This window comes from Xenopus tropicalis, chromosome 9 (assembly GCF_000004195.4).
Source record: "Xenopus tropicalis strain Nigerian chromosome 9, UCB_Xtro_10.0, whole genome shotgun sequence".
NCBI classification, from domain to species: Eukaryota; Metazoa; Chordata; class Amphibia; order Anura; family Pipidae; genus Xenopus; species Xenopus tropicalis.
Genome location: NC_030685.2, coordinates 78,988,909 through 79,003,990, shown reverse-complemented (window position 1 = coordinate 79,003,990; position 15,082 = coordinate 78,988,909). Strand labels below are relative to the sequence as shown.

Sequence of the window (15,082 nt, the reverse complement as noted above, 5' to 3'; positions counted from 1 at the left end):
GTCTACAACATGCCAAATAATGAAGGCAAAAATCTAATTGGTTGCTATGGGTGACTGTACTGGAGTCCGTTGAGTGCATGCCGGTGATGTTTCTACACCTGATTTTAGGCTATGGGTGACTGTACCAAACTTATAATTCCCCTGATTTTCTTAATCAAACAATAATAATTTATAGATGAACTTATAGATGTACATTTCCATGAAAAAACCTTATTCAACATAGGGGGAGTTTAAACCCTTCCATGACAGCTGGGTGGGGGGGGGGGGGGAAGCAATTCTTCATATCACAAAAGGGGTTAACTATTTGCCTATTCCATCCCCTTGCCTCATTTACAATTGAAAAGTGCTTCCCCTTGATGTGGGTTGCGTAGTATAGACAGCTCATTATGCCTTGAGAAAGGCACGGAAGTTCAACTGCTACCTAAGTAGCCTCATTCAAATATATAACGTACAATTCTTCACAAATATAAAAAAAATATAGGAACGACTGTTTCATTCCGGGCGCCCGACTGCCAGAGGCTGTTGCAAGGGTGAAGGATATCTATCATGAAACGACCAGTGTCGTTGTACTCTGCCAATTTATTTACTGACCTTCAGCACAACAGACATACTCCTGACCCTCAGAAGATAAAGCCCTGGGGGAAATGGCACTGAACACCAATTCCTATATCCTGTTGTTCTGTGGTCTAAATTAAGTGCTAATTAATTACCCCTGGCATCTTTGGCATTGCCTGTCAAATTGGATTAAGGATATCCTTTCACTGTTAACACAAAATGCTCTGGTTCGTCGGCTAAAGACTCAAGTGTTAATGTTTCCCTTGCAGATCGTTCTCTCTCTCGCAGATACGTTGTACCGCCGGGGCGCAGGTAGCTTGTGTGCAAAGGAAACAACAAAAATTGCCATTGTCATAGCTGATTTATCGGCTTTCATTAGCATCCTGTTATTCACTAACCACCTGCATTTTCTGCCCCTGCCTGGAATCAATTAGCCAATTTAATATCATTTATTTAACAAATTCTTTTTGTCTGACAAGCACTGAAGACATCCAAGCCATGAATCATTGTTCTATTGCCTCATCCTTATTTTATTTTCCATTTTTAGTCGGTACCGTTAGGATAATTGTAAAACGGAGCAAAGGAAAAATCTGCCATGGGGGGGGGGGGGGTCCTGCACATCAGTAAGACGTAGGAATTACAGACGGGGGTCTCGTTTTCATATAAATCTGCCACTTTTAGAACAAAAAATATACATGTTTAGGTAAGGTTCTAATATACGTCAAGGAGAAATGTAGGGAATTCCCAGCCCGAACGCTTGCAATGAAATACAATTCTTCTAATCTGGTTTCTGTTTAATGAAGTTCGTTTCCCATCTATACAAAAGATGACTATATATTGTTTATAAAGCTTTATACATGATTAGCCCAGCAAAAAGAGAATAATCAATAAGGAATTTGCTCATTTGTACAGGTATTATCCGGAAACCCGTTATCCAGAAAGCTCCGAATTACGGAAAGCCTGTCTCCCATAGACTCCATTTTAATCAAATAATTCAGAATTTTAAAACTGATTCCCTTTTCTCTGTAATAATAAAACAGTACCTGTACTTGATCCCAACTAAGATATAATTACCCCTTATTGGGGGCAGAACAGCCCTATTGGGTTTATTTCATGGTTAAATGATTCCCTTTTCTCTGTAATAATAAAACAGTACCTGTACTTGATCCCAACTAAGATATAATTACCCCTTATTGGGGGCAGAACAGCCCTATTGGGTTTATTTAATGGTTAAATGATTCCCTTTTCTCTGTAATAATAAAACAGTACCTGTACTTGATCCCAACTAAGATATAATTACCCCTTATTGGGGGCAGAACAGCCCTATTGGGTTTATTTAATGGTTAAATGATTCCCTTTTCTCTGTAATAATAAAACAGTACCTGTACTTGATCCCAACTAAGATATAATTACCCCTTATTGGGGGCAGAACAGCCCTATTGGGTTTATTTCATGGTTAAATGATTCCCTTTTCTCTGTAATAATAAAACAGTACCTGTACTTGATCCCAACTAAGATATAATTAATCCTAATTGGACGCAAAACAATCTTATTGGGATTAATTAGTGTTTAATTGATTTTTTTGTAGAAAAGATATGGAGATTCAAATTACGGAAAGACCCCTTATCCGGAATACTCTTGGTCCCAAGCATTCTGGATAATGGGTCCGATACCAGTATATAGACGTAGGAGCTTCCATTTGGCTTTGTTGGTTAAAATATTCTCCAAGATCTTTAGTAGATTATTTTAATATAACCACTGGGGGAGATGTTTCATGGAATGTTTATGGTAGTATGGCAGGTCTTCCTTATATATATATATATATATATATAAATGTTGCCCCTGTTCAAGACACTGTTCAAGGGTTAGAGCCTATGGCAATGGGGAATTTTGACTACCGTTGACCACTAATGGAGAAGGGGGCAGTTAAAAAACCCTTGTCTGTCTGTCACCACCAATGGTAGAAATAAATAAGCAGCATTGATAAGTGAATCTGTCCCTTTTTGAAACACGCTGAAGCCAATGGGCCTTTTTACACCTTTTATACAAGTTTTTCCAAAATTCATTGAAGTCAGTGGATGTTTCTTTGTGGTTTTTTCCTGCAAAATGAAATGAAGCATTTTTTAGGTTTATTTTTCTTTTTTATGCTTTTTTTGTGGCGAAAATTGTCACAGCGAAAGTTTGCTGTGTCTTTGTGAAAAAAATTGCCAATGGCAATTAAATTTCGCCGCAAATTTATCCACGGTAAAATTTTTTTACCTTTGACTCTATTATATCTCACTAATAGTGATGAGCGAATTTTTTCACCAGGCATGGATTCACAGCGAATTTACTCATTTTGCCATCGGTGAATTCTTTCGCGAAATACGGCGAAAATACGGCGCATGGAAATTTTTTTAGACGCGGGCGAAATGCGTTTTATGAATTTTTTGCAGTTTCGAGAGATTTATGGTGAAGGAAAATGGGACAAATTCGCTCATCACTACTCACTAACATTGCTTTGGGGAGGGGCCAAGACTCATAACAGGATCAACTTATTGATATACTTATGATAGAAATATTTTTCAATTCAGGAGAAATTTTTGTTGAAGCACAGGTATTGGATCCCTTATCCTGAAACCCATTATCCAGAAAGCTCCAAATTACAAGAAGCCATCTTCATGGACCTTATTTTAATCAAATAGTTAGAATATTTATAAATGTTCTTTTTCTCTATAATAAAACAAATCTTTTGGGTTCATGTAATGCCGAAATTATTTTTTAGTAGACAAAGGGGCACATTTACTATGGGTCGAATCCGAGTCCGAATTGGAAAAATCCGATTTGAAAACGAACATTTTGCGACTTTTTCGTATTTTTTGCGATTTTTTTCGGCACCTTTACGACTTTTCGGAAATTATCGCGACTTTTTCGTTACCAGTACGATTTTTGCGAAAAAACGCGAGTTTTTCGTAGCCATTCCGAAAGTTGCGATTTTTTCGTAGCGTTAAAACTTGCGCGAAAAGTTGCGCTTTTTTCGTAGCGTTAAAACTTAAAAGGCGCTGCGTTTTGCGCAAGTTTTAACATTACGAAAAAAATCGCAACTTTTTGCGCAAGTTTTAACGCTACGAAAAAATCGCAACTTTCGGAATGGCTACGAAAAACTCGCGTTTTTTCGCAAAAATCGTATTGGTATGAAAAAGTCGCGTTAATTTTCCGAAAAAATCGCAAAATACCGATCATTACGAAAAAAACGCAATCGGACGCTTTCGGCCCGTTCGTGGCTTAGTAAATGTGCCCCAAAGTATAGTGATCCCCAGGTCCCAAACATTACATGTATTTATTGGTACAAAAGCATTTTTAGAAATTCTACAAATGTAACCGCTCTCTTTCCGGCAAAATCATTCTTTTCCAGTTTGTCGGGGAAAACACTTTGCCAGGATTTTACTGGAACCTTCTACAAAACTGAAAAAAAAGTCCCAAGGACTCGGACTAAGATAGGGAATCGTTTCCAATTTTTGACATTCTGTCCCTATTTATTCTTCTGTCATATTCCTGCCCAGTACAGCATGTTGTCCAGAGTTCCAAATTTTTCCTTTTTTTTTTTAAATGTTTTTCTTCCTTTTAAACAAAAAGACACATTATTTCCGGCCAGTTGTCATTGCGAGATCTCAGTTGGCTTTATCAGTTTGGCTTGCTCCGTTCTACTTTGTTTCATTTAGTTTCAGACAACTTGCCATTTTGTCATGACAATGCTCGATTGCATTTCGAGATTAATTATACCAGTCGGCTTTGGATCCAGCTGCATTGTTCCATTCTGGCTTGGCTCACACAAGCTCACACATGCAGAACAAGTGCTTTCCCTAAAATGACTGACTGCCATTCCTGTTCATTTTTATATGAAAATTCAGAGCTCTGAGTTGAATTGATTCAAAATACTATTCCGTGCGGTTAGTGCTTTTTCATTTTCTCCGAGCTTTGTCGTTGTACGGAGTGAACTCTATAAAGCGCTCTCAGAGGTTTAACAAAATACTCCTGCTAAAGTACATTTAAGTGCGGAATTTTGACTTCGTTCAACAATATAAGTACATAGAACACGTAGACATACACATCACATGGAAATTCTGAGTCACAATCACTGATTGCCCTGATTTTGCTAATGCAACCTATTAGGGGATTATTTTGAAATCATTAATTTCCCATTAAGCAGACAGTATCTTATGAAGTATGGCTCATTGTCTGAAGTGGACATTTTTTTTTCCCTTGGATATTTACCTTAACTCATGCAAATGAATGCTTGTGTTAGTAGATTGTTATCCTTTATTTCTATAGATCCCCATATGTTATGCAGCATTTTATGGAGATTGTTCATTAGTTTCTGATCAAGTAGTGTTTGCAGTGAATGACCCCCTACATATGTACATTTTTGTGGCCATTTTCCAGCTGTATGGACCAGGCTCCCTCTACTGAAGGTTTAGCGTGTACGTAATGTTTTGAGCATGAGCCCCCTACATACACAAGTTTCGATGGCCATTTTATAACTATACAGTCCATCCTCCTTCTGCTGAATTTTCGGAATTTTGGATCTGGGCTTCTTCATATGGTCCAAGCTCCTTCGACTAAATGTTTTGAGCCTGGGCCCACTACATATACACATTTTTGTGGCCATTTTCCAACTATATGGACCAGGCTCCCTCAACTGAATGTTTTGAGTGTATGTAATGCTTTGAGCATGGGCCCCCTACATACACAAGTTTTGGTGGCCATTTTCTAACTATACAGTCCATCCTCCTTCTACTGAATTTTCTGAATTTTGAATCTGGGCATCTACATATGGTCCAAGCTCCTCCAACTAAATGTTTTGAGCATGAACCCCCTACATATGCAAGTGTTGGTGGCCATTTTCTAACAGTCTATACAGTTCTATACAGTCTATCCCACTACTGATTTAAATGTTTTGAGCCTGGGCCCACTACATATCCCCATTTTTGTGGCCATTTTCCAACTTTATGGACCAAGCTCCCTAAATTGAATGTTTTGAGTGTACGTAATGTTTTGAGCCTGGGCCCCCTACACAAGTTTCAGTGGCCATTTTCCTACTATACAGTCCATCCTCCTTCTACTGAATTTTTGGAGTTTTGAAACTGGGCATCTACATATGGTCCAAGCTCGTCCAACTAAATGTTTTGAGCCTGGACCCCCTATATATGCACATTTTTGCGGCTGTTTTCCAACTTAAATGTCCATACACCCTTTTACTAAATGTTTTGAGTATGGTTTCCTACACACGCACATTTTTGTGGCAATTTCCAACTCTATTGACCATACTTCTATACTGAATGTTTTCAGTCTGGGCCCCCTACATATGCACATTTTTGTGGCCATTTCCAACTCTATTGACCATACTTCTATACTGAATGTTTTCAGTCTGGGCCCCCTACATATGCACATTTTTGTGGCCATTTCCAACTCTATTGACCATACTTCTATACTGAATGCTTTCAGTCTGAGCCCCCTACATATGCACATTTTGTGGCCATTTCCAACTCGATTGACCATACTTCTATACTGAATGTTTTCAGTCTGGGCCCCCTACATACGCCCATTTTATGGCCATTTCCAACTCTATTGACCATACCTTTATACTGAATGTTTTCAATCTGGGCCCCATACATATGCACATTTTTGTGGCCATTTTCCCACTTTACGGTCCATGCTCCTTCTACTAAATGTTTTGAGTGCCCCCTCGTAGGCACATTTTTGTGGCTGTTTTCCAACTATAATGTCAACACTCCTTTTACTCAACGTTGTGGGTGTAACTAAGTGGCTTGGATATAAAATCACACATAGATTAGTAGAACTTCTAAGAAATCGTGTATTTTCACCTTGTATGCTCAGGCTGCTCCGGTTACAGCAGCAGTTAAAGTGGAGTTTTCCAAACATGACATTGGCCTTCTGATCTAGTTGTTAAAGCCAACGAAAAAAAAACCCAGATAAATAAACAACAACTCGATTTGTTACCCCATTCTTAATAAACTGCAGAAACACTTGAGGGAGAAATGTATCTCCTTCGGAATTAAAAAAAAAAAAAAATCGAGCATGGCATAATTTAACATTAATTTGCCGAAAGTCAAATCTTGGAAGCAGTGAATTGATGGATCATTGCCTTTTCTATTTGGGCCTGACATGAAGTAGCTCTGGTATTTCCTGTTCTTTTTGTATTAGGAACTATATATCAAGTTATTTTGTGTGTGCCAAATATACTGTACAAAGCTTTTTATTTTTTTTCTGTTCAAGGCAACAGTGTTTCTCATTAGTATGTGTTTTCCAACAAATATGGTATCTTGTAAAGATAGGAATAATCCAATATTTTATGAATAATTTTATTAGCTTACAGCTCAGGATGATGTTGCAAATCTTGAAAGTTAAAAGTATAACAAGACATAAAATCAGCTTCTTTTAGGGTTTTTTTTTCCTTTTTCTTTTTAAACAACAGCTGGATTAGAACTGGCAGGGACTAAATGTTTTGCAGTTACACAATAAAAACAAGTCTTTGGAACAATGATATAAAACCACAAGGAAATGCATTTCACCTCCTCTGTGTACAATAGCAACCCCTTGCATTTTTTTGTTTTCATGTTTTAGAAAAGTTCTTTGGAGGGGTTTTAGCTCTGAGCAAAATTATTGAAATTATATAATGGAATTAAGATTCTTATGACCCTCGGACAGGGTATAAAGCAATTGTACCTTGGGTTTGTAATACATTTTTTACAGGTGGCATGAAATGAGGTTGTGACCACAAAATGTATATAGACAGACACAAAAGCCCCTCTGCACTCACCCATTACCAATATATATAGGACATTAAGACATTCTGTGCATTAAGCTACCAAGCAATGCCCTCCCCTTTAAACATAACAGGGATTGTTTGTCCATATATTGTAATATATACAAGTTGGCCAACTCACTCACCCCCGGTCTGGCCTGTCCTACACTCACTCACCCCCGGTCTGGCCTGTCCTACACTCACCCCCGGTCTGGCCTGTCCTACACTCACTCACCCCCAGTCTGGCCTGTCCTACACTCACTCACCCCCGGTCTGGCCTGTCCTACACTCACCCCCGGTCTGGCCTGTCCTACACTCACTCACCCCCAGTCTGGCCGGTCCTACACTCACTCACCCCCGGTCTGGCCTGTCCTACACTCACTCACCCCCAGTCTGGCCTGTCCTACACTCACTCACCCCCGGTCTGGCCTGTCCTACACTCACCCCCGGTCTGGCCTGTCCTACACTCACTCACCCCCAGTCTGGCCGGTCCTACACTCACTCACCCCCGGTCTGGCCTGTCCTACACTCACTCACCCCCAGTCTGGCCTGTCCTACACTCACTCACCCCCAGTCTGGCCAGTCCTACACTCACTCACCCCCGGTCTGGCCAGTCCTACACTCACTCACCCCCGGTCTGGCCTGTCCTACACTCACCCCCGGTCTGGCCTGTCCTACACTCACTCACCCCCAGTCTGGCCTGTCCTACACTCACTCACCCCCGGTCTGGCCTGTCCTACACTCACCCCCGGTCTGGCCTGTCCTACACTCACTCACCCCCAGTCTGGCCGGTCCTACACTCACTCACCCCCGGTCTGGCCTGTCCTACACTCACTCACCCCCAGTCTGGCCTGTCCTACACTCACTCACCCCCAGTCTGGCCAGTCCTACACTCACTCACCCCCGGTCTGGCCAGTCCTACACTCACTCACCCCCGGTCTGGCCAGTCCTACACTCACTCACCCCCGGTCTGGCCTGTCCTACACTCACCCCCGGTCTGGCCTGTCCTACACTCACTCACCCCCGGTCTGGCCAGTCCTACACTCACTCACCCCCGGTCTGGCCTGTCCTACACTCACTCACCCCCGGTCTGGCCTGTCCTACACTCACCCCCGGTCTGGCCTGTCCTACACTCACTCACCCCCGGTCTGGCCAGTCCTACACTCACTCACCCCCGGTCTGGCCAGTCCTACACTCACTCACCCCCGGTCTGGCCTGTCCTACACTCACTCACCCTGGTCTGGCCTGTCCTACACTCACTCACCCCCGGTCTGGCCTGTCCTACACTCACTCACCCCCGGTCTGGCCAGTCCTACACTCACTCACCCCCGGTCTGGCCAGTCCTACACTCACTCACCCCCGGTCTGGCCTGTCCTACACTCACTCACCCTCGGTCTGGCCAGTCCTACACTCACTCACCCCCGGTCTGGCCAGTCCTACACTCACTCACCCTCGGTCTGGCCAGTCCTACACTCACTCACCCTCGGTCTGGCCAGTCCTACACTCACTCACCCCCGGTCTGGCCAGTCCTACACTCACTCACCCCCGGTCAGGCCTGTCCTACACTCACTCACCCCCGGTCAGGCAGTCCTACACTCACTCACCCCCGGTCTGGCCTGTCCTACACTCACTCACCCCCGGGCTGGCCAGTCCTACACTCACTCACCCCCGGTCTGGCCAGTCCTACACTCACTCACCCCCGGTCTGGCCAGTCCTACACTCACTGACCCCCGGTCTGGCCAGTCCTACACTCACTGACCCCCGGTCTGGCCAGTCCTACACTCACTCACCCCCAGTCTGGCCTGTCCTACACTCACTCACCCCTGGTCTGGCCAGTCCTACACTCACTCACCACCCGTCTGGCCAGTCCTACACTCACTCACCCCCGGTCTGGCCAGTCCTACACTCACTCACCCCCGGTCTGGCCTGTCCTACACTCACTCACCACCCGTCTGGCCAGTCCTACACTCACTGACCCCCGGTCTGGCCAGTCCTACACTCACTCACCACCCGTCTGGCCAGTCCTACACTCACTCACCCCTGGTCTGGCCAGTCCTACACTCACTCACCCCCGGTCTGGCCAGTCCTACACTCAGTCACCCCCTTACCTGTACCTCCAATTAGAAGCCATATAAACAACATTATTTCTTCTATCTTTTGGACTAAAGCCTGAACAAAACAATTTAGATTTGATTTTCCCTTGGAACCTTCAGATCAAGGAAGCCCAGTACAGAAATTGCTGACTAGGGGGTAGAGCATAGGGAATTTGAACCAGAAGCAGTTAGGGACAGCATCCATATTGTGTTATTTCTCACAATTTTGGCCGGGGTTACTGGGATCAGGGAAGTTTCCAGCCCTAAGACCCAAATTACCAGTTTAAAAACTCTCTTACTAGAGTTTCATTAATATATAGCAGTCTGTGTTTTAGGTTTAATGTACCTTTAAATGAAAAGACTGGCCATGTTTTTACTGTAACCATCAATGGTATTTAGATAATGTCTCCCAGTACATTACAAACACACTCTATTTTCAAAGTGCTATCTCTCCGCCAATACTGACATTTCTTACTTTTGGATTTGATTCTCCTACAGAAACATCTACATTCTGGCACATCCACTCATACAGGATTTAGCAGATACGCACGCCGAGAGAGATAGGAACTGAGGGCTTTTTATGTAGCCGGGAAGCCTCTCGGATGAGCAGGATTATTTTAATCTAAATGTATCATTGTTAATTTTTGTATAAAATAGAAAGTAAGAACACAATTTTATATTTCTTGAAGGAAAAGTATTTTTTTGTAACTGTAGAACATATTGAATCCATTTAAGAGCAGAATTTGGATACAGGTATGGGATCCGTTATCCAGAAAGCTCCGAATTATGGAAAGCCTTTCTCCCATAGACTCCATTTTAATGAAATAATTCAAATTTTTTAAATTAATTTCCTTTTTCTCTGTAATAATAAAACAGTACCTGTACTTGATCCCAACTAAGATATAATTACCCCTTATTGGGGGCAGAACAGCCCTATTGGGTTTATTTAATGGTTAAATGATTCCCTTTTCTCTGTAATAATAAAACAGTACAGGTATCGGACCCCTTATCCGGAAACCCGTTATCCAGAAAGCTCCGAATTACGGAAAGCCCATCTCCCATAGACTCCATTATAAGAAAATAATTCAGAATTTTAAAATTGATTTCCTTTTTTTATGTAGAAATAAAACAGAACCTTGTAATTGATCCCAACTAAGATATAATTACCCCTTATTGGGGGCAGAACAGTCCTATTGGGTTTAATTAATGTTTTATTAATTTTTTAGTAGACTTAAGGTATGGAGATCCAAATTATGGAAAGACCCCTTATCCGGAATACCCTTGGTCCCGAGCATTCTGGATAATGGGTCTTATACCTGTACCTGTACTTGATCCCAACTAAGATATAATTACCCCTTATTGGGGGCAGAACAGTCCTATTGGGTTTATTTAATGGTTAAATGATTCCCTTTTCTCTGTAATAATAAAACAGTACCTGTACTTGATCCCAACTAAGATATAATTACCCCTTATTGGGGGCAGAACAGCCCTATTGGGTTTATTTAATGGTTAAATGATTCCCTTTTCTCTGTAATAATAAAACAGTACCTGTACTTGATCCCAACTAAGATATAATTACCCCTTATTGGGGGCAGAACAGCCCTATTGGGTTTATTTAATGGTTAAATGATTCCCTTTTCTCTGTAATAATAAAACAGTACCTGTACTTGATCCCAACTAAGATATAATTACCCCTTATTGGGGGCAGAACAGCCCTATTGGGTTTATTTAATGGTTAAATGATTCCCTTTTCTCTGTATTTGCAAAACATTATTTTAAAAAAGGTTTTCTTGTTATAATCATTAAAAAGAAACTTAGTAGGCAAGTATGAAAAAATCTCACAGTTAGATGAGCTTACTGTCCCTGAATTAAACATAAATGCGTATGCCGGCAGACAACTAAAATGTATAATATGCAATTAATATTAAGTTTGTGATATATCATTTCTTTTCTTCTTTTATAGAAAAATAATCAGGTTTTGGCTAAAATGATATATACAAGCCAGTAATTTGGGCACGAGATGAAATAATTAATAGCTGCTAATGCATCTGAAGGAACAATGCTTTATTTTAGGAAACTAATAATAATGTCCTGATTATGGTTATTTTTGATTGTACTATAAAAAAATGAAAAGGATAAACTAGAGAGATCATCTTTGTCTGGGAGAAAGCAATATAAATCAGTTAGTATTTTAAAAAAGTCAATCTGCTTAGACGATTATAGTGTATTACACATGGTAGGATGAAGTAAATTGGACATCCCTACAAAATGAGTGTACAAGTAGTTAGTTAATAGTCAGTTGATGGGTAGAATCTGTGTTTATACTGTAGCACAGGGACCCCCAACCTTTCTTACTCGTGAGCCACAGTCAAATGTAAAAAGACTTGGAGAGCAACACAAGCACCATAAAAGTTCATGGAGGAGCCAAATAAGGGCTGTGATTGGCTATTAGGCAGCCTCTATGCACCCTATCAGCTTACAGGGGACTTTATTTGGTAGGAAATCTTGTTTTTATTCAACCAAAACTTGCCCCCAAGTCAGGAATTCAAAAATAACTCCCTGGTTTGGGGGCACTGAGAGCAACACCCAAGGGGTTGGGGAGCAACATGTTACCCCTGAGCCACTGGTTGGGGATCACTGATGCAGCATAAAAGAACCCTCTCAGATCCTGTAAGTGGGTCCCTTTGGAACAGGTCTACCTGGTGACTTCCCCCAGAGGTATAAAGGATCCCCCTTAGTTAAAATGGTGAATGTGTAACAAAAGGATTGCGTAGTAAAGGCTTCAAAGTTAAAGGGAGCAAAGGGAATAGATCCTACATCTAGGGGCGAGTACGAGTTCGAATCCCGAAATGGCTAAAATTCAGACTAGATACGATAATTTCTGATGATCAAAAATATCACAAAAATGCTTACGAAAAATCGGATAATATCGTATTGGTGATCCGAAAGTCACGAAATTTTCATATTGAACGATCGTAAACAGCGGAAAACTCTGACTTTGATCCTTCTGTGCTTGATTTTGGAAGCCTCCCATAGGGCTCAATGGCACTCTGCAGTACACTTTCCTACTCGGCGCGACAATACGATTTTGTCGCACAAATTTTGTCGCAAAGTACGAAAAAGTCGCACAAATGTGCCAAAAAGTAGCGCAAAATACGAAAAAGTCGCAGAAAATACGCACAGTACGAACCAATACAAATTTTTTGTATTTGGACTCAATTGTACTTTGATAAATGTGTCCCTTAGGTATTCTAGGTCCATATGATAGCAAAGCTGATTAATAGTGTTGACACTTAGGGGCTGATTTACTAACCCACGAATCCGACCCGAATTGGAAAAGTTCCGACTTGAAAACGAACATTTTGCGACTTTTTCGTATGTTTTGCGATTTTTTCGGCGTCTTTACGAATTTTTCGTTACCAATACCAATACCAATACGCGAGTTTTTCGTAGCCTTTATGAAAGTTGCGTAAAATCTTGCGATTTTTCCGTAGCGTTAAAACTTACGCGAAAAGTTGCGCCTTTTTTGTAGCGTTAAAACTTAAAAGGTGCGAAGTTTCGCGTAAGTTTTAACGCTACGAAAAAAGCGCAACTTTTTGCGCAAGTTTTAACGCTACGAAAAATCGCAAGATTTTACGCAACTTTCGTAATGGCTACGAAAAACTCGCGTTTTTACGCAAAAATCGTATTGGTAACGAAAAATTCGTAAAGACGCCGAAAAAATCGCAAAAAATACGAAAAAATCGCAAAATACCGATCTTTACGAAAAAACCGCAATCGGACTCATTTCGACCCGTTCGTGGGTTAGTAAATCAGCCCCTTAGGATGTGAGTGAGTGAGTAAGTACCCTATGCACCACTGATGAGACGTAAGTGAGTAGACTTAATTAATAGAATTAATCACCTGGCAGTCTGATCATTGGAAATGCATTTGCTAAAGCCTACATGGGAAATTGTTTTGAAAAAAGCATATCCCTAATATGGCAGACATGTTTTCATCAAGAATGAAATCAATGTTATTAGGCTACAGATCCCTAACTCATTTGATCATCATCATTAAGCTTTATGGATAACTTATGGATGGAATGTATTATTTTTGGGTTTCTGACCTTCTTAATTTTTTTCTTTCAGGATTGTGGCCAAGGCGTCTGTGAACCTTATGTCAACACAAAGCCTAGGAATCGTTTTCGGACCAACGCTTCTTAGACCAGAGAGCGACATGGGAAACATGGCCGTTTGCATGGTTTACCAAAATCAGATAGTCGAAATTATGTTAACCGAATTTGATAAAATATTCTCTTGAAAAAAGCTCAACTGAGCAGGATTGGTATCTAAATGTTCACATAGATCATGGTTTTCTGCTTGTTTAGAAATAATAGAAAGTTCATGAAAAGATCTGCAGAAAGATGGCAACCTCTTTATAATTTGGTAGTTACGACCTAAACAATGTTTACTATACCACAAAGTGCATTGATTCAAGAGTTAATACTGATAACTAGACAACCCTCCCATACACCTGGTTTTTTCCATAGCATAGTGCTCTATACGCCATATAACTGTTTATTTTGGCTCTTCCAGCAGAGGGGGAGTTGACATCTCCTGATCTCCTTTCTGATGATTGGCATATGATTAGCAACACCACGGGCACAGTCAGCAGAACAGATGATGTTTTAACTAATGACTCCCACATACCAAGTCTAAACATTGTACTGTCTTCGTTAATATACAACATTGTTCCTTTTTAATTCTACACTTTGAACAATACTCTTAGATATCAAGGCTTGTTTACAACGTAACACGTCTAAATATGTCTTATCATAAGGGCGACTTCATATACAGTGTATTCTGATGAAAAATTATAGATCTAAGAATGCGTTATTGTTATATTGGGTATTTCACCTTAATACCTACTTTTATACTATACAGTCATGTCACAGGAAAATAAATAAATCTATATATACAGGTATAGGACCCCTTATCCAGAATGCTCAGGACCAAGGGTATTCCGGATAAGGGGTCTTTCCATAATTTATATCTTCACACCTTAAGTCTACTAAAAAATCAATAAAACATTAATCAAACCCAATAGGATTGTTTTGCATCCAATAAGGAATAATTATATCTTAGTTGGGATCAAGTACAGGTACTGTTTTATTATTACAGAGAAAAGGGAATCATTTAACCATTAAATAAACCCAATAGGGCTGTTCTGCCCCCAATAAGGGGTAATTATATCTTAGTTGGGATCAAGTACAGGTACTGTTTTATTATTACAGAGAAAAGGGAATCATTTAACCATGAATTAAACCCAATAGGGCTGTTCTGCCCCCAATAAGGGGTAATTATATCTTAGTTGGGATCAAGTACAGGTACTGTTTTATTATTACAGAGAAAAGGGAATCATTTAACCATTAAATAAACCCAATAGGGCTGTTCTGCCTCCAATAAGGGGTAATTATATCTTAGTTGGGATCAAGTACAGGTACTGTTTTATTATTACAGAGAAAAAAGAATCATTTAACCATTAAATAAACCCAATAGGGCTGTTCTGCCCCCAATAAGGGGTAATTATATCTTAGTTGGGATCAAGTACAGGTACTGTTTTATTATTACAGAGAAAAGGGAATCAT

General features: G+C 40.6%; 1 protein-coding gene across 1 annotated transcript in view; it reads left to right on the top strand.

The window, feature by feature from the left end:
- arhgap15 (Rho GTPase activating protein 15) overlaps positions 1-14,440 on the top strand; it is a 396,561-nt gene extending 382,121 nt beyond the window's left edge. Inside the window, exon 15 of the mRNA XM_018097301.2 lies at positions 13,584-14,440. Coding sequence (XP_017952790.2) covers positions 13,584-13,755 — 172 coding nt within the window. The 3' untranslated portion in view covers positions 13,756-14,440. The remainder of the gene's footprint in view (positions 1-13,583) is intronic.
- The last annotated feature ends 642 nt before the right edge of the window (positions 14,441-15,082 follow it).